Here is a 24,125-nt window from a genome sequence, read left to right on the forward strand (position 1 = left end):
AATTTTTTGCCATTATGGCACATGATCTCATCGAGAGCACACAAAGAGCTATATAACAGCTAGTTAAGTGAGACACAAACACATTGTGGAACTGTATTTTAATTAATTTTCCTTAGTGATATCATATTAATTGGCAAAGCTGTAGATTTCACTTAAACATTTAAATTACTTTACATGCACATAATTAATGTAGCATTGTTGTCAAGGTTTTAAAGTATTAGCTACAGTAGCATCCAGGTATTAATATCCTCAGCAACATTCAAACTGATGTCAGACCAGCTTCTGCTGTGCTGTTCCAAATGACACTGCAGTAGTGTGAATTTTGCCCAGTTGTTCTCTTCACTGCTGTGGTAAAAATATAACAAGTATGGCTCATGCTACGTGGCTCTCCCTAGACTATGAAATTCTGCTCTTAGAAATTATTTTACTTTCTTATTCTCAGTATATATAACTGCTGACACTAAAGTCTGATTATGAGACATATTTGAAGCAATCTGTGCATGGGCAATGACACTGAATTTTAATTCCGAGTAACAAGCTACCCAAAACTGAGGCACAGTTTCTAACCATGGAAAGGCTTCACACTGCACTTTTGCCTGTGGATGATTTATAAAGGTACAGGCCAGAGGAAATTGTGTTATGAAGGGGGATTAGAGTATCACTCTTTAGAGTTTGGATTTTTTTTTATTTAATTATTCATCTCAGTAAGAATTTTTTGTCACAGAATTGACAGACACATATTCTAGAATTAATGTAACATCTCCAGATCATTATTTTTTTAAATTTTACTCTTTGTTCTCATAATTTCTGCTAAAGGAACTATTTCCTTGAACATCTAAAAGTAGGTTGTACAAAAAAATGCATAATACTGAGAACATTTCTCCAATAACAAGGACAACAGAAGGAACAAGCTCCTTCCATTTCTGGTTACAATGATTTGTCCAGTATAGGCAAAGAAAAAACTACACAACACAAACAATTAATAAGTACACAAAGTACACAAGTGTGTTTATTACATTTTTGCAAGCACTTTGTTCTACATTTCAAAAACGCCACCATCAAGCTGTTGGCACATTTATGTACAAAACAGATTAATTGTAATGCCTGCTACAAAGCATTCTTTGTGAAAATACAAACTCTAATACCAGAGAAGAGCCAAAAGCATTAACATCATTACATGAGTTTAAAAGACATAGTTTTAAAAATCAGCACAAACGTTTTAAGACACAAAACTGAAACACTACAATATAGAATCCAAAAGAGGTTCCTAATACGTTTTGCAGAAATGTAATACCGGTACTGCACATTATCAGAAAACTGTTGACCCTGTAGGACAGCCTAAATGTAAAAAAACCAAAACAAAACCCAAAACAAAACCAAAACCCCAAATCAAAAACACAACCAAAAAACCCCCAAAACAAGAGAAAGAAAATAAAAAGAAAAAAAATGCAGTCAACTAATACTACTTAACGCATTATCATGCCACAAGTAACTATAGTATTACCCGCTACTTACTACAAGAATTGTTAAAAATTACTGATGATGCATGACTAGTAATAGTACAAAGAAGAGTTTTACTCAAGAAGTTTTATTAGAAATGCACTTACACTGAGAGAGAATTCACAATGGTCCAATAAGTGCACAAAACTACCTAAAATTTTTAACACTGACAAAAATGTCTTGTCAGGCTACATCACTTTAAAAGACACTTTACAGCATTCTTGTAGCATTAGAAATAGGCAAAAAAAAAAAAAATCCACCAAATTTGGTCCAATAATACTGGCTTTTCTTAAATAGGGTTTTTTGTTTTGTTTTTGATATAGGTAATTCTTTCAAATTAAGATGACCTATCTTTCTGATAACATTTTCCTATCAAAATAAAGGTTCAAATATATTACTACACTTTCAAATAATAAGCTCTGTAGTGGTCTTTCACCTTACTTTAACATAATACAGGTAAACCAGTATGTGTAGGAAAGCTAGAAGCCAAGCTATAACATTTATGGAAGTTTCCTTTAATATATCTTTTACAGTTCAGACAGGTGCAATCCATTTAAATTTTTAAAGCAGGTAAAAAGACATCTGACTCTTATGGTCACTGTATTTTTGATATATTACTTTCATAAATGTAGCTAAGCACTAATTTCTTACATCATCACATGAACAGCTCCAATTTAGCATAACCATCATCGATTTAAAGAGAGATCATTCTGTAAAAAACTATGGATAACTATATCACTTAATTAACAATTGTCTATATACCATAACTCTTTAACAGGTAGCCGTGGTATTGAATTCCTTCAAAAGGCAAGTGGCCATGCATTGTTAGCACCACGGTCTGCATGCTCACAATACAAACAGGAATTATCACCCATGGAACTTGGAACAAGAGAATATTCTTTAAAAACATCAATAATAATACAATGTTAACAAAGATAAGAAGCACTTTTTTCTTTTTTTTCTTTTTTCTTTTTTCTCTTTTTTTTTCTTTTTTTTTTTTTTTTACCCACTATTACAAATTTAGAAATTGCACCTTTGATTGTTTAAAACGTTCTTAGGACCTTCATTCAAGTTGATCAGGGTCCATCTGGCAAGTTTTCCAAATATAAAGGAAAGTCATCAGAATGTTTTCTTTATATATTGTACATCATGTACAATGGTCCCTTTGAAGTATACCTGTAGTTAAAGTAGTTATTGAACTCCAAACTAAAAAGTATAAAAAGCTACTTTTTTTCCAAAAACATATAAGAAACAATGCAAAAGGTGTTATGCATAACACATACAAAGTGATTAAAAAAATCAAACACATATTTGTATTTGACAAGAGTTTAGTATCCTTGATCTAGCAGAACTAATTAGCCTAAAAGGATTCAGGAAAGGCTATTTAGGAGCTTTGTGGATGAGAATGGTCACACAAAGTAAGAACTAATTAAGAAACCAAGTGCTAGACAACCAAGAATTGTACATGGGTGATATGTAAGTCACCCAAACTATCTTTTGTGAGAAGCACTTTCAATTGTTTTTAAAATGGTTGGATGGCCTTTAGTTAAACAGCAAAGCATTCACGTGTTAGAAAGTAAGACAAGGTATCTTTTATGTGTAAGCATTGAGCCGCTCTTTAGAGCGAGTAGAATGAATATCATGAAGCTCTTGTTCCTCCTTTGATTTAATATCCTCATATTTTTGCATTCTGCAAGCATCTTTCACATAGGCCCAGTTGGCAGACAAGACCATGAGATAATGGACCTGTAAGAGAGTTAACACGGCATTAGGAACCAACAGAGCTACTCAGAATAGAGCAAGTCCAAACCTGAAAGCTATGGGATAGGGACTGGGTTTTCATCTGAAGGAACTAAGCATTGGTAAGTCAAGAAGTAGTACAGCAACATGATGTGAAGTTCAGTCTTGAGCTTCATTATCCTCAGATTACTCAGATCACAGCTTTTACTGCGACCATGACTAGGAGTTGGTAGAAACAGTTATAAAAAAATAAAATAACTGAAAAAAAAAATCAACAAATCAACCCTGCTTTACTATTTAATCTCATCTGCAAATCTACATGGAAAAAAGCCTTCTGGTTATTTCTTGCAGACTTTTCCCCACTGAATCACTATTTTTTAAAGTAGTTGCTTAAGACAGAAATATACCAGAGATACATCTGTAGTCTTACAATTACATATCTAATACAATTACAGAAATGTTTGCTTTTTCTTTCTTGTTAAAGTTAGGATTAGCTTTCAATTTAGCCATGACTTCTTTATTTCATCTACAACTCTAGCTGTTTTGTAAAAACCGGCTAATTAGGGAAAAATTTGCCAAAAAATTTAAAAATATGTCAGCTAGGCAAAATGCAAAAAAATATAGTTACAAATAAATTTGAGGTCTTAAAAGGGCACACACCTGTCACCATTTAATTTAGTAATTTTATTTCACTGTTATACTAGTTATACCACAATTTATTTATGTAATTCTTTAAAATGTATAGAAACAGAAAAAGGTAATTTGTGTGATTTTAAAAGACAACTTCTGTATACACGTTGAAAGGAGAAACAAAGTTCACGTTCCATGTAAATTTTTGAATACATAAAAATGCCTCTTTTTTTTTAAAAAAAAAACAAAATAAAATTAAGAGCTTTCCAAGTGTTCCATCCAAAAACAAAATAAAAAACTATCTGAAAAGAAGGGGAAAAAAATCCACTTGCAGCCAACAAAAATCACTGGATGAGCTATGGTGATATATCCCTGAAGAGCTTGGTTTATTTATGTTAGCAAATGGGGAGGACAGAATGTCTGTGAATACACTTGAGGATTAAACACCAGTTAAAGGATATTGGCAATATTGTCACATGAACAAATGTTTTTCACATGGATTTGATTAAATTTAATCTGAAAGTCAGTGAAAGGTATTTTACCAGTAGAAAAATTACATTCTGCAAATGTTTTCCCTTATAAATAGAGGATGTAAAATACCCTAATTGCCTTTGAGATGGAGCTTAGTAGTTTATAAAAATCACATCGTATAGTTGCCAGTGACTGAGCTTAATAACTGGTAGATGTCCCGTCTTCTGAATGGTGGCAATGAATGTTCAAACAAGTGATAAATTGTAACATAACGTCAATACAAGGAAAGAAGCTGAGGCCTTCAAAGAACTGCTGCCAAAAATACTTTATACAAAACTCCTCTTTCAGGGGAAGTCACACACTATCTGCCTTCAGTCCTTTTTGGAGTTAGCTTGGTTAGTCTTCACACTTGTAGCTATCTACAGTGTAAGGTCTACTCTGACTGCCTCTTAGAGCAACGACCTGCTCTCTCGTCCACTTCAGTTTCCCAAGTCTGTGCCTTTCAGGACACTTGCAGATTTTGAAGGCTTTTCTTTCAAAGGTGGACCTCAGATGTCCTACCTTCAGTCTGCTGGATCTGCTTGCAGGGAGCCTCTGACCTTCTCAAAACTTGTCTGCCTTAGGTTGTGTTGTGTTGGCTCTGTATTCAGCCAGAAAATAAAAATGTTTGGTAATGGTATTCAACTGGTTTATTCTAGGACTCTCTGGACATCTATTGCTCCCCTAGTAGGCTTTCAGGTACTTTCTGATGAGAGAATCTCTTAAATTTATGTTAATCAACTGCCTCAGAGGCCACAGATAATTTCCTGGAATCAAAAATATTCCACCCCTCTCTAAGAAATCAAGAAACTAAACTAGGATCCAAATAGTTGAAAACTGAATAAAGTAATCATAAAAACACCTTGAGATTATATACACTTTCCTGTTCATATGGGACTGTTTTAGATATATGAGTATCTTAGATTCATACTAAGTGAACAGAATGAATTTAGTATGTTTTCTCATTTCTGAAAATGCCAACGTTGGCTTTTACCACAAATGTTTGGTGGCAACTGTTGCTGATGATTGCAGGCTAATGTACATGTCTTAATCTGGACAATTAAGATCAAGGAAAGCATTCTTAAACCCTTCAGAGGACCAAGTATTTCTGGTGTCCTTTTTGTCCTGGTGGTTGATGGCAAGCTTTCACCACATCAATCCATATTTGAGGAATACAAACTGAGTCGAGGACCCATAAACTAGGAAGAAGTGTTCAGACAATCTGTCCTCTAGGAAAAAGACTGCAGATAGTAGTTTTTCTATATATTATTAGAGTTTCTTAATATCTATAATACAACATTAACAGCACGACCTGTGATGACAGTGCAAGTGCTAGAGATGGCAGCTTGTACTGTGTTAATCTGGGACACTTTCTGATCCTAATATAGCACAGAGGAAAAAGAAATGCTTTGTATCTAACTAAGCTGTTCCAAAAGCTTTCACCATGAGTAATCTCTGGATCAGTCATTTCCAGATCAAATGACACACATTAAAGCTGAATCCCCATTCCGCTGAATGAAATGCCTTAAATTTCCTCCACAGTAAAAGTCTTGAGAAAAATGGCTGATAATAATTCGGTCATCAAGCAATTACAATTTGCATCGAATGAAAACACCAGTGCTGGTCCTTTGAGGGTAAGATTTCAATTATAAAATACAATCTAAACCTCAAACAGATTGTAGACGTGAGAATCCTAGAAGTGGAGAGTATATGACCAGTGTGCTCACACCTTCCTGACCTTTCAAATAACATCTGCCAGAAAACCTTGCAACTGAAGAATACATGATGAAAATGGGACCATGTAGGCACATTTCTTATCCTTACAAAACATTTGGTAACAACCCAGTAAGAGACAAATTTAAACCTATTGTCTTGCAGTTTCACATAGCAATTTTCTTCTACTAAAAAAATAGACTAACTATTCTGAAGGTACATTGGCTACAGTCTGACTTTCATTAAACTACCATTCTTTATCTATTCCTCCTGTAAAAAGTTACAGAACAAAACTTCTGGAATAACTGTTGAAAACTCTTGGAGTTCACAGTCAGTATAAGACTTTCTAGGAAACAACTACTTTAGCTTATATAATCAATATAATCTGAAATACATGTCCATGTTATATAATGACATATACATCTAACAGTCCCACTACCTTGCTTTTTTAACACCAAGTTCCTAGATAACCTTGTCACGCTAAAGAGGTCATCTCTAACTGGCTGTCTAATTGTATTTCACAGTTCCATGACCGGAATAGTCTGAAGCCACTGGGTCCCTGTCAAGGCTTTTTCAAACTGAGGTAGGGAAATCTCCACAGTCTGCCTCAGGATGTTTCAATTACAGGCATATGCAAGGCAGCGCAGGGTCTTTCCATACCTATGAAATATTCCTGCTTAGATTTCTTCGCAAGGTGAAAGTATGCTTCAACTGTTCAAAACTGTAGATTTGCATCTAGGCTAGGAAGGGATTTGGGTTTGCTTTGTTTTTGTTTTCCTTTTGGAACATGTCATTATCTCAGCAGGACAGAAGTCTAAACTTTTTCCCTCCCCTTACATGCGTTTAATATCCTGCAGAAGAGCACAATCCTACTGGGGGAGATGGGCTAGACCACTTATATATTTCCCTTGGTCTTGTTTCAGGAGAATTTATTGCATCTCCATCTCACATAACAACTTCTGTGGAAGGTCAGGCAGAAGAGTACTGCTCATATGGTAACTTTTGAAAAGGGAAACTGCGTATCTCATAATCCAGTTTTGCTGTAGTGGTTTTGGGAAAACATCACAGACAGGATGCTTACTAGCTTTACAATCAACCCTTTGGGATGATAGAGTTGAAACAACCTCATGTCTTCTGTTTCTATCTGACACAACATTGAAAAAAATAGAACTATGTATTACTTCAATGGTAATTTCTGTATCCATTTATTATCCATTCAGACATAAGAAAAAACAGTAATGTTCAGAATCATACATATTCCAAATTAAATATGATTCAAATTCCTGGATATTTTTATTGTTCTCAAGACTCACAAAAAGCATCTACAACATAAATAATTATATCTTTTTTTTTCATCTTGGTATGAATTCTAAGAATGATAAATTTTCAAAATATCGTATTTGACATTTTCCTTCTCTGAAAAATAAAGCTTCCCCTGACATATACTGTAAAAAAACTGAGTTTTTCTATACATCAATCCTAACTCATAGGGCAATTCTCTTTTTGAACCCCAAAATAGTATAAAGAGGCAGCTAGTGAATTGTTAAAAAATTCTAACATTCATATACAAATCTGAGATCAAAAGAGAGATTAAAGTAGTAGATCTGGGAAAATTATGACTTGTGATTAAATGGTTTTGCAAGTATTAACAATTTTTTTTTGTTTTTTTGTTTTTTTTTCAGTAAATGACTATATTTTTTCAAAAAATATTTTTAAAATAGTTTCATGAAAATCATCCTGGTGACAGATGGTCTTATTATTTATGAACAAGCTGATTTCTGTAGTGAATTTCATGACAAATATTGACATTAAAAGAGTTAAAGAAATCTGCACATATTAAATAATCTGGCACTTGCAAATGTCCAAAAATCCAGAAGTGAGGAGTGCAGTAATATCAAAGTCCTGACTTAAAATGTCATTTAAAAGAACAGATTTTACCAATATCAGTTATTCAGCAGTCTCACTGATGATGCACTACTATTACTGGCTGGTAATAAATACAAAACATGTACTAATATAGTCAGATGGACTATTCTAGTTTAAAGTAACTGTTTTCAATAAATGCTTTAAAAGCTCAATAAATTCATAAGCTTTCTCTTTTGTAAAGGCCTGGTATTTTAATCCCATTTTTCTGTTAAGAAGTCTTGTTAAATTTCACAAACATGGAGATCTGCTACCATTATGGATATATATAAAGACTAACTTCATTGGATTATATTTGTGATTACTCTTGTAACAGCACGTTTAGGGAAGGGCATTGGTACTCCAGGGACTTAAATGGCCTCTTTGTTTCTCACCCTAGCCCATTGTTGATACCTTACCACCTTCTACTAACTTGAGCATAGGATCTGGGGAAAAGGTGTTTCCCTCTTCCTACATGAGACATTTAGGACTCAAAATTCACTTTCCCTCCCCTAAATTACTTCTTCATTGGGAAAGCAAACTTCCCTTAAAGAAAGAGAACCTGCTAATATCTGCATGTCCAGCCACAAAATTCTGAACTTCCCCTCATATCCCGTGCCTTTGGTTCACTGTATCCAGTGTGAAGCACACCGCTCAACCGATAAATGTGGTCTGGTATGCCAGTTTTAGTAATTACCACAATCAAAGAGTGGAATGTGCTAGTGTTCACCAGGTACCTAACAGATCACAATGGTACTTAAAAAAAAAAAAAATTACATATATACAACATAGTTGCAAACATTTCATACATTTCATAAAACATACATTTACCATCATTCAGACACTAAACAATTTATTAGCACTTAGAACATTAACTCATATTTCTGTTGAAACAGTGTTATCATGCCTGATCTGTGCAGCCACAGAATCCAATAAAAAGCATACTTGGGTATGAGTAACCCTTCAATAATATGTGAATAAATGTGAGCCATCAAAGTGAAGTCTTGGTGGATTAGTGCTTGTGTAATGCATCTATGACATCTTTGATATGATACTGTGAGCTTTGAGGTTTTTTTTTAAACTTCATCGAAAGTCTCATATATTTAACTACATGGATCAATGTACTTACTTGATTTGCTTCCACTGAAGATTAATTTGTTTTCACTGAAAATCTTTTGGTGGATATTCTGATTCAAAACTCTTCTTTGAAATGCAGAATTGTTATCTGGACAAACTAGCATTTGATAATTACTACTGAATATACTTAAAATCAATAATGCACTGGAGAACTAATGGTCTCTTGGATATACTTTCCTAACACTAATATATATATTATCATAATTACTATTAGGTCACCATTTTTTCAGCTGAAAGCAGAAAAATCTCCATTTGGTAAATCAATTAAATTATTAATATAAATTATATTATACTATTATACTTATTTTTTGTCGTCTTGAAGCAAAAATTACATTGAAAATATATTTTTTTCATTTAGCTATCTCTGCTGTGTTGGCAGGGTGTCATGTAATACTGAAATAATGTCAGAGAACAGCAAAAATATCACTAGTGCAACAGAAATACTAGCTTCATTGAATGTTATCTGATTGTCTTTTTTTATAAACATAATTCTAAGGAGAACAAAAAATTGATGGCCCTAGGATTCAAAATTACTTTGCAGTAGTAATAGTAATCACCACCACTAACACTTTTATTATGGAATGCATCAGTACCAACTAACAGTAATTTTTCACTTCCCATTACAGTGTGTATTTTACAAACCTACATTAGTACAGAACCCCCATTCTAAAAATATGTTTAAGCAGACAAAAGGCAGAAAAGCAGGGCACTAGTTCATACACTTTTTGATCAGTGGAAGATTCTCACTGGCAAAATGTCATCAAATTCAAAGTAATCTTCATTATTAAAAAAAAAAAAAAAAAAAGTCCTGGCAGAAAAACTGATAAACTGATGCATTCACATATATGCATAAAACTAACAAAAAAGGGTCTGCTCCTAAAATAGCAGCATGGCATTCCTGCGAATACCCAGAAAGGCACAGATCATAAAATTATATTATATTACTATGGTCATGAGACAGACACATGAGTTCAGAAACCCACCTGAACACAGCAAGAGATTAGTAAAATTCTTAGCATGTACGTAAAGGTGTTTTTTGATTCAAAAAAAGTAATCAATACTCTACTTCAAAAGGAATCCATCAATATATTTTAAAAAACTAAGAGAACACTGAATTACAGAATTATATTTTAGTAATAGCATTGAGTGATAGTATGGAAATTGAATAACTGATACTAAGTAACAACCAGAATGAATTATCAATTCACATGATGAGGGAAGTAGAGAGTGTTGGGTAGCTTACCATAGCAATGACTGCTGCTCCAGCTCCAGCAAGAGCCACAATGAACAAGTGGAATGTCATGTTTAGCTGCAAATGGGGACAAAGAAAGGGACTTTCATGATGACACACCAAACAGAAACTGAACAAAAAGTCAGAATAATGTAGAGCAAATAATTACCTTTCTGGTGCTGCTCTTCTACAAAAGTAATGAACACTAATATTTTTTCCAAAAGATTGACATCAATACATGGCACTGCTTGTGGTTGCTTTGTTACAATGCTCACATAGGGGACAAAGCATTGTACTATTTAAAAATATTTTATTGAAATCATAAAATGTTAAGAAAATTAATTATTTAGAAGTAAACAGTCCAGCATGTTTTTTTTTTTTTGTTTTGTTTTGGTTTGTTTTTTTTGGTGTGTGTTTTTTGTTTTTTTAGTTACAGTGCTACCTAAGCAGAGCTACAAATGTTTGTGGTGGCATCTCTAGTGGCAGAGACAGCCCAAGAAAATCCCATTTCCCTTCACTCAGTTTAGCTTTCTATCCTCATACATTGATTTACTTTCCTCCCAAATTACTAGATGATCTTTAATGTTCATTCCAACCCAAACCATTCTATGATTGTATGAAATTTGCCAATTAAATTTGTTCATAGTGATATAATATAAACCAGGCTACTTATATAATCCAAAATAACCAACTTTCTCACTTCACCCCAAACCAAATTATTACATTTGGTTTTAATTTCAGTGATCTAGTTTACACAGCAGCCACTGAGTGTTGATGGCACAGCAGGGGTGGCATTTTCTTAGATGGCTTTGGTATAAAGGCAGAGTGTGTACCTTCACTCTAGGGAGATTTATTCAAACACAGTAAAACCCAATTAAACATTTAGCAAAGCACCCTCCGACTTTGAAGAGAACAAGCATTTAGCCCCCCTTTTTGTTTTAGATAGATGTAATTTTGTTTGTCATGTCTTTATCTCTGATCATTTAACAACAAAACCAGAAAGAGCTGCACTGAAATAGGTGGCCTTTGCCTAAGGGAAAAACTACAACAAAAACCGTAGTAGGAGTTATTATCCTAACACACTGCAAGATTTGGTCAAATCCATTTGAAATCTTTACTGTCACAACAATAATCAGAAGATCTTCAAACAGTGATTCATTATACAGACCTATTCATTGTGCAGCAGGTACATAAGCTTTCAAAAACATCTCAGTAATAATATACATGACAATGGAATTCTTAAAAAAAAAAATACATGTATATTTAGAAAACAAATGGCTGGAGAAATGGCACTGACTAAATTTGGTACATGGTAAAAGACTAAGAAAAGTACTTGCTGACAGTATTTTCCATTGGGATTTTATTTCATCCCCATAGCTACAATAGGAACATGAAGAGTAAGAAGAAAACACACACCAGTTACTTCCTACTATAACATATATTATGGATTTGGCAAAAATATTCACCTCATTAGAATCACACATCTTGATGAAACTTTCTGATGTGGTGCAAACCTTCTTCTCCTCTCCAATAGTTACAATTCCTGAAGCAGAATAAATATTCACAGGATTTAGTATTCCCAGTACATAGCACCTTACTTCATATGAGCCTGAAAAGCTAAGAAATACAAATTCTTGCCTGCTTAGCAGAATTGTTTTCAACAATAAAATATTTTTTTTTTTGTTGATGCTCAGGAGGCTGGAGCACGTCCCCTATGAGGCCAGGCTGAAAGAGTTGGGGTTGTTCAGCCTGGAGAAGAGAAGGCTCCGGGGGGACCTTATAGTGGCCTTACAGTGCATAAAGGGGGCTACAGGAAAGGTGGGGAGGGACTCTTTGTCAGGGAGTGTAGTGGTATGACAAGGAGTAACAGTTTCAAACTGAAAGAGGGTAGATTTAGATTAGATGCAAAGGAGAAATTATTTACTGTGAGAGTGGTGAGACAGTGGCCCAGGGTGCCCAGAGCAGCTGTGGCTGCCCCCTCCCTGGAAGGGTTCAAGGCCAGGTTGGACGGGGCTGGGTGCAACCTGGGCTGGGGGAAGGTGTCCCTGCCCGTGGGAGGGGGGTTGGAACTTTGATGATCTTTAAGGTCCCTTCCAACCCAAACCATTCTATGGTTCTATGATAATTTCAGCCATCACAAAACTAACACATAATCTATTTAGTAAAGCCCTAGTAGGAAACATGCAGGTAATAATTTTTCAGCCATTTTTGAAAATCCCTTCATTCCAGATTTTGATCAGCACAATAATCAAAACACCAGAAAATTATTTGCAACCAGTATATACACTTACCATGCTGTTCACAAACATTCTCTAACCTCATGTGGAGAAATGTGCTGTATATTGTTTTCGGACATGTTGCTCTGGTACAATGTTTCTTTCACGAGTAATAAAAAAGCATTACCCAAACATATACTTCACTGTGATAATAGTCTTTTTATCAGCAAGAATAACTAGAATCTACTACTTTGTTTCTTTTAGCTAATCTCTGGATACTAAATCAAACACTAGCTGAAGAAAACTTCTGTAACTCGGTTATCATGAAAAATGCTACTGTTCTTTCCTATTAGTAATCATCATTTTTTACACTGAATTTGGTGGAAACAGCTACATCCACAGAATATACATTTTATATTTTAGTGTTCTATGCACATTTTAAAGAGAATAATAAAAAATAGGCACGAATTTTAGCAAAATAAAACATCATATAAAGAAGAATTAAGAGTCTTGATGAGATCTGTACAGATAATTACTTTCTCAACTCACCTGTCATGGGGGGGAGGTGTGTGGAAATCAATAAATTTTTTTTTTTTTTTTTCCCCTCGAAAAAAATAATGTGAAATATTTCACTTCAAGTTAAGTGTTTAATATGAACCAAACTGTTTCATTCCCAAGCAATACAGGATTTTTTATACCTCAAAAAAAACAATTAAAAGCATACTAAGATTTTATATTAGGCCAAAGCAACAAAAGAAAGACTCAAGGAAGTGCCTGAGAAGGGTACGATTACCCAAAGCTCTGTGGACTGAGAAACTAATGAGACCAGAATATCAAGATTCTAATCAGTCTTGTGGCAGAAAGGAACTGAATTATCATCACCAGTACAAGAATTCTCAGGCTTTTTAAGATTCCAAACCTCTTTTTGTTCAAATTTTCCATCCCCTCAAAACACATGTATGCTTATACCCCTACTGTATTCTGACCTCCGCGGTTCATGCTTTAGCCCTGCTCTCTATCTCTCCAACAGCCTCTTAGAACGTTATTCATCAAACTTTTTGCAAGAAATGAATCTTGTCCTGTCCTGATTCACCTCTGCAGAGATAGACGATAACCTAGGATCTCACATCTTCAAATCAGTGTCCCACCACAAGATTAAAGAGTCATTCTCCAGAAGAAAGGACTAATTAAGCATTTTAGAGAAGTTCCAGCAATTCCAAAAGAAGAGACTAAACAGAAGCCCCAAGACAAAATTTTAGTACCCTGAGAAGATGCACAATATCGATTCAATTTTGCCAGGCCTGGAAATTCTGTGCATCTCTAATATACTGCCTTGACTAGTGGGTAACAGGATAGAAAGAGATGCTTAAAAATTGTTTCAGAAACATTGAAACAGTACATTTCAGATACACAGAAGCAAAATGATGTAATGCTTTCTTTTGTAAAATCTTGCTTAATATTTAGTGCTCTTCATTCACATACCATATTGGCGAAGATCCAAGCAGAGATTAGCTCCATCCACTATGGTGGCATTTCGGCAAATGGTCCACAGATTGAAGTACATGTAAACAGGCAGAGAAGTGAAAGCTGTAACGCCAAGCCAGGCCAACATAAATATGTATGTCAGCATAATAAACTGCAGTAAAAGAGGGAAAAACAAAACCAGTAGTAAGTCAGAACTTAACTGATATCCACTGCTAAAAACGAAGTACAAAGAACCAACAAACACATTTCTGACTGTTTTAATCTGTTTCTGTCCTTATTTAAATTACAGTTTTGGTCTGATAATCAGTTAATGATCTGGTCAAAGTGAGTGATGGAGACCTAACATGATGTTTCTGAAGAACAAGTAGCTATGCTTCTAGAAGTGCAAGCTTATTCCACATTCCTGTCACTCTTGGGCCAATGACTGATGCAAAGCACCACATCTGAAGGAGACACAGCTGCATGCTTTGTGAAGCATGTGTCTCTCTCTCTATAATCACCACTGCTCCATAGTTAAGACAAGAGACCACATGACTGTTTTGTCCACTATCAGTCATGATGCAAAAAATTGGAATGGAATACTACAGCCTTTGCTTGCTTTAGCTTTTAAAATCTGGGTCTTAATAAAAACGAGTCATCATCCATGGCTGCCACAGAATCTCACTGGCAAATCCATTTTGCATTGAACCAGTGAGACAATATATTTGCCATTTTGTTACTGTATTTAGACATATTAGGGGTCTACATTCAAGTGAATATGTTATTCAGAACAAACTATGGAACTTACCTCTGTTAATAAGAAACACATTAAATATCATGCTCTGCAAGATGTGTCTCCAAAGGCTACATATTTTCTTTTTTTTAGCCATGAGCCTCAAGAGTACAGCAATCAGCTTGTAGGAGGCACTGAACTCTACTTGCCTTCAGGGCTAGTAGTTATGCTGGTACACCCAGCTTCTGTAAATACCTAAGCATGTTACATTACTACCCTGCTCTAACCTGAGATGACTAGCAGACACATTCATGAACAAATTACCTTTTCACTTTATGCTGTGGAAAAGATATGAAGATGCTACATGGTTAATGTGGAAGATAAGTCAGCCTCTAAATGTAGAATCCAAATAGCCCCAAGATTTGATGACTTCAGAAATGCTGATGAATCTAAACACATTACTGAAACAAAAAAATTTCAGCATGCTCACATTTTTCTAGCTGCTTACCACAGAAAAACGCTGGTTCTGAGAATAAGAAATAAGAGTTAATTTTGAAAGTTAAATAAACTGGTCCACAATATGCTTAAAATTAAACCTTAAAGAGTAAATATGGGGAAAATGGAAGACATTTTCTAGATCTTTTTTAATGTAAGATCTCTCACATCAGATGATAAAGGAAAAAGCCCAACACAAATACAGATTTTAGTTATGGAAATCAAATCAGGTCAGTCTCCAAAGGGTTGTAAATGGTAGCAAATACTGTTAGAGAGGTGGCTTGTACACATGTACCTGTTCAGGAAAAGCAATCCAAAGCAACAAAAGGTTTGAGTTTTAGGTGAGGTAATTTTATTACTTTAAAATTATGGGATGGCCATTCTCAAGCAATGTTAAAGAGACCTTAATTTGATTTACTTTAACTCATTTCCAAAGAATATTAAATAAAAGCCTTCTTAATTCTGAGGAAGTGTATTTACATAGAGATTTATTGTAGTTTAATTAATCCAGTTTAAAATTCAATTCAGATTCATTTGCCTGATTGTCTCTAGGTAGATGAGTCTTTCAGCGGTAGTTTGAAAAGCTAGAGAGTTTATAGCACTAAAAATAATTATCAGAAGGATGCAGGAAAGTAAAAGATAAAGTGGAACAAAGAATATAAGTCTTCTGTTTAGTATTTTTGGTATCTGCTTTCTATCCTTTTCTTTATTTAGTACTCAACACTTCAGCACCTGCCTGTCTGTAAGTTAAGGAACCATTTTAACGCTTCACACAACATCAAACTAAGGGAAACTGATGTGTCTTAAAGATTTTTGAAAATGTATTTGTGCAGATGATGACTGTCTTCCTTTCCAGCTCTTCCCCAAAACACACTTACTAGAAAACCAACTGATAAAATAGAGAAAGTGATAGCAAATATATAATAAATATGCACCCTTGAATGTTTCAGTAGACTTTTCTGTGTGTCAGTTGCTTTATATAATGGAAATTCTATTCCATCTCTTGCAGAGAAAATAGTCAATATAAGGAAATACTGTTTTATACACACTCTTATTTATTTTTTTTTAATTACTGCTCCTTTATTTTTTTCTCTCCATATTAGTGTTAAAGCTAATGAGTCTGGTTCAACCCCAAACAGTGATTTACAAATAATTACTTGGAAAATCACTTGGAAATGTAGATTCACTTCAGGGCTATGAATTCACAACTAAAATGCTATGTCTGATCTTAATTTATTATCAAGCTAAAGAGTTGTGCTCAGTTTTTCTAAAGCAGGAGCAAGAAATAAGAAGAAAACTCTCTATGTGTTCTCTGTGTATTCTCAGAACATGTTTTAATTCTGTTTACTATATTCTAAAAGTATTTTTAAAGTAAAATCAGCCTCCTAGCTTATATTCTATGAGTTTGCCAAAACCAGGTAATCCTGAGACCTTATTTTTGAGCCTTCTAGAATTTCTGAACTAAATAATATTTAATACATTTAGTACATCTCTCACAGTGTAGTACATGCATAATAATTTAATGGAGAACTAAATCTTTGATATTAGATATATTACTGAACTGTAGTAACTGTTGTTAAAACTGGGCTCCACACAGATTTGGGAATCTTCCCATTTTGTGATTACCACCAAATGGAGCAGAAAGATCAGCCTTATTATGAGTATTACAATTCCTATTTAATAACCTTTTTATTTTCTGATCTGTAGTAGGGATGAAACTTTCTGTAACCTTGCTTGCTTAAGAAGCTTGCTTAAAAATCTGTACTGAGATAATACAAAGCATTGGTATAGCAAATAGGAAAAAATGAAACTTATTAGCCTCAAAAAGAAAATCTGCCTTGTGCAAAGAATAAGAGCAGGAGAAATCCATCAGATGATGGCTGCTGGGAGTCACAAGATATACCTTCTTACACAGAATTCCTTGCTTGTTTATAAAAGGAATTCTCTTTTAAAAACATGAATATGTTTGGTGGAGTATCTCAGAAAGTGACTCAAATGGTGATTTCATTTTAAAACCATATTTTAGAAAAGGAAGACCTTTATTTTTCTTCTTTCAGTCACTTCCGACTGAAGAGCCAGTGGCCAACAATATGCCAACATTCATGTCATAACACCAAGAAGACAGGGGGAAAAAAATAAACAAATCTTGTTTCATGTAAGAAGAACTAAAATGCAAAGCTTCACATTAAATCACTTGGTAGGATGAGAGTTATCCCTGGAAGCTGCTATCACTGATATCAGTGAAGCAAACTACAAAAATGTGATCTGGGCAATAATACACTTTCTGCTGTAGGGGCGGTAAAAAGCAAAAGGTTAACCTTGCACAACAAATGATTAGCTTCTAGCAATAGGAGGTATTAGTCTATAAATTCTTGTTATAATGGAACGAAATTGTGAATTATTATTTTTTTTAAACCACAGATGAAGGACTAAAGTATTTTTTTTAGGTAGATTTCTCTGCTAATACTATATTCCCTCTTTGTTCTAGAGACCTTACAAGAAATGCTTAAGGAGCCTGTTCACTCCAAGAATTAAACTCAGAACTCCATCTCCTGAGATTCAAAGGGATCTTTCTCCTTTGAAGTATTATTCTCCTACGTGACAAGCTAAAGATCTACGAAATAGCAGTACAGCATCTTAAAGAGGTATCACAGTCTGTTCTTTCGTATGGTATGTATTGTGTTGGTAGTGAAAATTATTTTCTCTAATCAGTTTAATTTTCACTGTAAGAAGCCAAACACATAAATCTAAAACAAACTAGAAGTGATAGTGAAATTCATCTACCAAAACATCAAGATAAAATTTCACTGATACTCAGTTCACATTGGGAAATAATAGCTAAAGTAAATAATGATTTGAACAAAACAAATCTTTAACCTTTGTAGTGGTCAATTTCTTGTACCAACACCATGGCTGGTAAAACCCTCTTGCCAGATTTTATAAGCTTTTCATTGCCAGTAATGACTTTTCTGAATCATAAATTAACAAAGTAAGCAAATCATCAACCATTCTGGAATGATTTTTTTTTTTTTTTCCTAAAATCTGTTGCATATATCAATGTCAGGAAGCAGAGATTTCAGAGTATGTTCTGGAAATATTATGGATACAGCACAAGAGCTTTCATGGTGGTCATAGCGGGTTGAAATCCTCTTTCCACTGAAAACGTTACCCAAATCCTATTTATTTTAATAAGAGCAAGATTTCAGTTACTGCATTCTTTTATCAAATTTATGGGTATTTCTCCCATGAAAAGGACATTCATTGAATTTGAAACACTGTTCTTGTTTTAGTTTTGTTATAAATATTTTAATACCCCTGAAGAAACATTGTATGATTGCTTCAGTGACCCTAGGGACAGAGACAGTGAAAATCATATACAAAAGGTACTGTTACTACAGAGAGATGGGTTGAAATGGAAACAAAGTAATGTCCAGTCATTTTATTGTATGAAGACACTGCTGCTTACTACCAAAAAAAAAAAAATATACAGAAACTTCACAACAAATTCAGAAGTGCCTGAATAAATCTTAACTCCAGAAACCTCATGTTGCCATGTAATTTTATCTTAATTTCAAACCACTCAGTACTTATATTTGCACTTCCTCTAAATTTAATCATATACTTATTTTATATGAATGCCCTGACATGATCTCTCAACCCAGAAAGCTGTAAGAAGACAGACACCTTTCTGTGCTTATGTCTCATCTAGATTATTGTCACACTTAAAAGTACTACATGTGTTCCTACCTCAGACCTATTGTTTATATACATTCAATTTTCTGTAATGCAGGGTTCTGCCTGCCACCTTACATCTACAGTCCAGGCACAGCAACTTGCTTTGATCAATAAAGTTTTATCATAGACTAGTGTAAATATTAGATATTTTGTTCCTGTTCACAACATGTATTCTTACATTACAGGTGTTTAGTTCTTTTAACATTTGGGAGGTTCAGAATTCATCCAACAGAATGTTGCAATTTTTGCACTTTGAAATAAGAATGTCTACATAAATACTTCAACATCTTCTCAATCCTTTTTGTAACAGCATCTTAAATGTATAGCTCTCCATAGGCAAATATGAGAGAGAGCAAGTGGAAAATTCGCTGAGAACCATGGCAAAGGATTTTAACATGGCAGAAGCTAAACTAGATTTTGCTGCTTAATTAAAAATGTTAGGTTGTCTAGAGCCAGCAATACTATTATTATTTATTTGAATCTAAATAAATCAGAAATTGAAAAAAATATACAGATGTCTTTAAACTCACTGGTATATCAATGCTTAATAAATTACAGATCATCCTTTGCCACCATAGCCAACCTCTCTTGGTATTCATACACCATCTTACACACAGTATGAAATCTAAATATGTTTAAGCAGGACTGTTAAGTAGTTCACAACCAAATGGCCTCCTGTAATATTCTTGTTTCTGTGCTAACTAGCATCCTCTACATTCATGCCTCATTCCTGAATGAGATGAAGCAAAATTATTTCAACTTATTTTATATATAATGATGCTGGAAAAAAGACACCGATGTTCTGATGTTACCACTAAATGTACTATAAATCACACAAAATACACACTTACAAAGTTTTTTTTGGTTTGGTCTAAAATATCACTCTCATTGCTAACAATCACTTGTTGGACATTTATTATTGTCTCTACAAAACATGTTCATCCTATCTCTCTGACAAATTATATTCACAGGCACAGCTCCAAGAGTCTTGTTGAGACATGGATACATTTCATGCTATGCTATTACTGTCATGTGGTTGATTCTTCTTGGCTTGCATTCAAGTCAACTGCTTAAAGAGAAAAAGAAAGAAAAAAAAGGGCTTTTTTTATTGGTGCAAATTCCTCCTCATAACAGGACAGACTTCTCAGGTTTCCCTAATTGCAATTCATCAATATACTAAACACAAGCTAATGTGACATTCCTCAGATTGTTAAAATCTACTACCAGAAAATTATTTAATCCCTGAAATTTTAAATTTTGAAGCATCCATTTTATGAAACCATTTTGTTTAGGTTTTTAAAAACATTTTTCTTCTACAAACATTTTAGATGGATGGAAAACTGATTTTGACAAAATTAAAATCAATCCTTCACTGTTATTTTCTGCTGTTCATCTGCACATGAGTTTTTCTAAAATTTCCTATAAATGTGTATCTCAAGGTTGAAATATTCTATACATGTTGTCTATTGCTTTGTAACTATTTAGATGCTTATAAAAAGCTGGGTTACTTTCTGATTTACTTTGAATTGATTTACTGGTAGCAGTGTGGGAGGAGATTTCCACAGCTTCTTCAAAGATACAAAAAATAAGATTTTCTAACAAACATTCGTTTTTGAAACTTTGATTTGTAAACAATCCACTATCAGAACATATTCACTTTGAAGAAGATGGCTTTGCATTGATTCAAGACTAGGTTTTCCCTGAAGATTTTATAATTTATCTTTTCTGTACTTCCTTATAAACCAGTTATACTGATACTTTTTCATTTCTGAATCTTCTTTTGAATGTTGATGGTTTTGTAGCATTGTTCTGCTTAAAATTGTTAACGTTAGTTATTTTATATGTTCTTCAGACAAGACTTTTATTTTTGTAGTCCATCAGACTTCTGAACTCCTACAAAGATCATTGGATCTTATCTGCTATTTAATTGCAGCAGAATTTCCTATTTAATTTTACAAAGTGCCAGATAGGAATTACTTTTTCTCAAAATGTATATGCTTATATTTTCACATTCTCCTTTTGTTTTTCTTTCTGGTATTGTTTCTAATACTTTGAGGTACTCTCTGGGAATATAGCTAAGCTATTGAGTTTGTATTTAAATGTGATTACAGATAGGTAATTTGGTTTTAAAAATGCCTTTTTTAAAAAAAATATAAATATTAGAAACCTTCATTAAATACTTCTGCTTCATGGGTTCTTCAGACCATGTTCATGCCACATAACTATTCAATTCAAAGACATAAAATATGAAAAACAATCAGTTCCATCATGACCCACTTCCTGCCAATGTAGACAGGTCCCACTAGTAAATTTTCCAGGTATTTTGCTTCCAAATTGCTGATAACCTATTTATAAAATCCTGATCCATACTCTAATGGTTTTCAGTGATGAGAAGTTTTCTATACACAGAAAAAAAATAACACTCATCTAGGAAAAGACTGCACTGTACAGATTGTTTACATTTTTCACATTGCCAAGACTGCGATTTTTGCCCAGGAAGTTTGCATGGTCTACACTTGGGAACAAGACAGCAAAGCTGAAACTAGAAAGCAGAAATAATACTCTTATAACTTCTCTAAACAGATGTGTCACTCAAAGTAAATGCTTGGCTGTCAAAAATAAGAACATGTGTTCTTTCCTGATTTGTTCATAATGGGGCTTGAGAAACCTATGAGAGAATCAACCTTCCTTTCTCAACTGCTGTCTTGCCAAGAAGTGAAAGTCAATAACATGGCTTTTAATAAGCCAGGAGATTCTAAAAATGTGACCATAAATGTTAAAGGTCTTCAGGTGAAAGAAGTATTGATAAAAATACTCTGGTTTGCTAAGTCTAACCAGCTTAACTCGAATGCTAATCATCGTATGTGAATAAAGGGATACAAGCAGGGAGAGGATAAATTTACAAGTTTTCCTCCTTCTTCCTGGGCAAGCAATATGAAAAAACATTTACAATGGCAAATTGTAATGAATTGATAAGAATGAATTGAATGAATGGATTTATAAGACGTCAGTAGAAAGATGCAGTTGATACGAAGAACAAAAACTTGCATATAGTTTCTGTGGATTTTGGGGATAGTAACTTTAAGTGGGAGAACTGAAAAACAAGCAGACAAAAAACCATTGGGAGTGGATAAAGGACACATCTTTGACCATAAAATTATGAGTTTATGATGTTACTGACATTCACAGGTTTAAATAACTATAAAGAGAGTAAGATGTCTGGATGCCATGAAAAAGAATAAGGCAGCCAGGTGGGAACAAGGTTCTGGGAAAACTGTGATCATCTGATGAAGCATTCAAGTTAAAACTGAGAAGGATTATCTGAACCTAGGGGAAATAAAGCTATTATCTTGAACAATTTATGATGGTCATAATAGAAAGTTGGAGCCCATGGAGGCTTCCACAGTCGAGCTCACTTTGGAAATGTATGGCGGCACATTTCAGAAAACAGTTTCATTAAAAACTACTTACTGACTGAGCTTACATGTCAAGGAAATACCCTGTCCTTTATGTGAAAGACACACTTACATCAAAATCTGGAGCAAAACCAGTTTGTCCAGTTTGTCATCAACAATAAAAGTTCTGTCAGTGAGCAGCAAGACGAAGAGAAGCTGAGAAGCTACTGGCAAAGCATACTGCAATGTCTGGCACACCCCTTTATTAAAAGGAGCAATGAACACCGCACTCAACAAAAGGGCTGTGTATGAAACATGCAGTAAGTTATGTGAGAAGAGGAATGATCAGATGAAAGAATGATTTCAAAAGTGTGATATCCCCGAGTGCGAAAATATGAAAGTATAAAATAAAGAAAAACAAAGCAACCTGGCCACATTACAGAAATAAAACAGACCAGAAATACAGTCAGCAGCTAGAAATATATATAAAAAATAATTTCTGAGCTCACCGCAAAAGATTTCTAAAAGTATAACCAAAAGAGAAAAAAAAAGTAAAACCTCGCATTCTTCTTTCTTTTTAAGAAACTGTATGTCTATTAGCAATGTAGCTGGGAGTGTAATAGCATAAAGATGAGAGATTCTCTTAACCACTTGGCTGAGTTCTGAAGTATTGGTAGGGTTTGTATTTCCTTTTTCAAGAACAAGCACAAAAGATCACAAGGAACTGAGTCCTCTAAAAAAATTCCAACATTGGTCTAGTATCCAGAGATAAGTTGACTTCCAGAAACCTATAAAATCTTTAATATGTTTTACTTTATTTACTAACTCCAGAAGTGTTTAGATAGCAAATGTTACTCACCTAAACTCCTACTAAAGGCAGTCAAGCAGGATACACCCTACTAAATTTAGATAGTCGACTGAAGTGCTTAATATAAAAGATGTCTTCTAACTTAAAAAACTTGAGGGTTATTCTTTTTGCAGAAAATAGGATAGTCACTTGCAGAAAAATTTAGCTCATCTGAGAGTCTCTCTAACCCTGTCTCTCCATTACTGAAAGAGCGCAGGCCCTTCTCTTGGCAATCGTAGCAACGTTACTGGTTAGGTGGGATAAAACTGTGTCACAATGCATTCCCTCCAAAATTAACTTCTCCATCAGCTTCTTGGGTATTTGTAGCAATAATTCATGAGCCTGTTTTTTAACTATATAGTCTGAAAGGTGAGACCACCATATGAATCTCACCTTCCCCATTTCCCATGTCAGTGTCTGAAGCTATTTACTTACGGCATTTGCTATTTAACATGTATGGGGACAAGAGTTTGTTACACACTTTCCTTATTTAAGGTTGGACTAAGGGATCCTAGACACATAAGTACATCTGCTGTCTTAGAGAGAAGGTCCTTCTCATAAATGAAGAAGCAGCAGTATGAAGCATTCTGCATTCCTCAGATACATCAGTATTCAATCAGAAGGAAGGCCTCTCTGTCTGTCAGCTCAGCATTTTGCCACCAGAATATCCAGATATGGTATCTGATTTTGAGAAATAAGAGCTTCATTTCTAGCATTCAGAAATGATGCATCTGTTCTGGGGGGGAAAGCCAGCTGAGCCTGAACTCTGTTTCTCCTGTTACACAAAGAATCAAATGTCAATATGATGCAGTTTTACTGCCTCTAGAATAACTGTTCTGGTAAGGGGAAGATGAAATGACAAGTTCACATCCCTTAC

The 24,125-nt window shown here is 34.3% G+C and overlaps 1 protein-coding gene across 2 annotated transcripts in view; it reads right to left on the reverse strand.

Annotated features, from left to right (window-relative positions):
- Nucleotides 1-979: 979 nt before the first annotated feature.
- The window catches only part of GPM6A (glycoprotein M6A), a 126,125-nt gene continuing 102,979 nt past the window's right edge, over nucleotides 980-24,125 (reverse strand). For both annotated transcript variants that reach the window (XM_032988386.2, XM_032988387.2), the window contains 4 exons: nucleotides 14,062-14,215; nucleotides 11,830-11,906; nucleotides 10,376-10,441; nucleotides 980-3,246 (listed from right to left, as the gene is read on the reverse strand). In XM_032988386.2, the coding sequence (XP_032844277.1) occupies nucleotides 3,094-3,246; nucleotides 10,376-10,441; nucleotides 11,830-11,906; nucleotides 14,062-14,215 (450 nt within the window). In that variant the 3' untranslated portion in view covers nucleotides 980-3,093. The remainder of the gene's footprint in view (nucleotides 3,247-10,375; nucleotides 10,442-11,829; nucleotides 11,907-14,061; nucleotides 14,216-24,125) is intronic.

The sequence above is a fragment of the Tyto alba genome, unplaced genomic scaffold (genome assembly GCF_018691265.1).
Source record: "Tyto alba isolate M040663 unplaced genomic scaffold, T.alba_DEE_v4.0 Super-Scaffold_6, whole genome shotgun sequence".
NCBI lineage: Eukaryota > Metazoa > Chordata > Aves > Strigiformes > Tytonidae > Tyto > Tyto alba.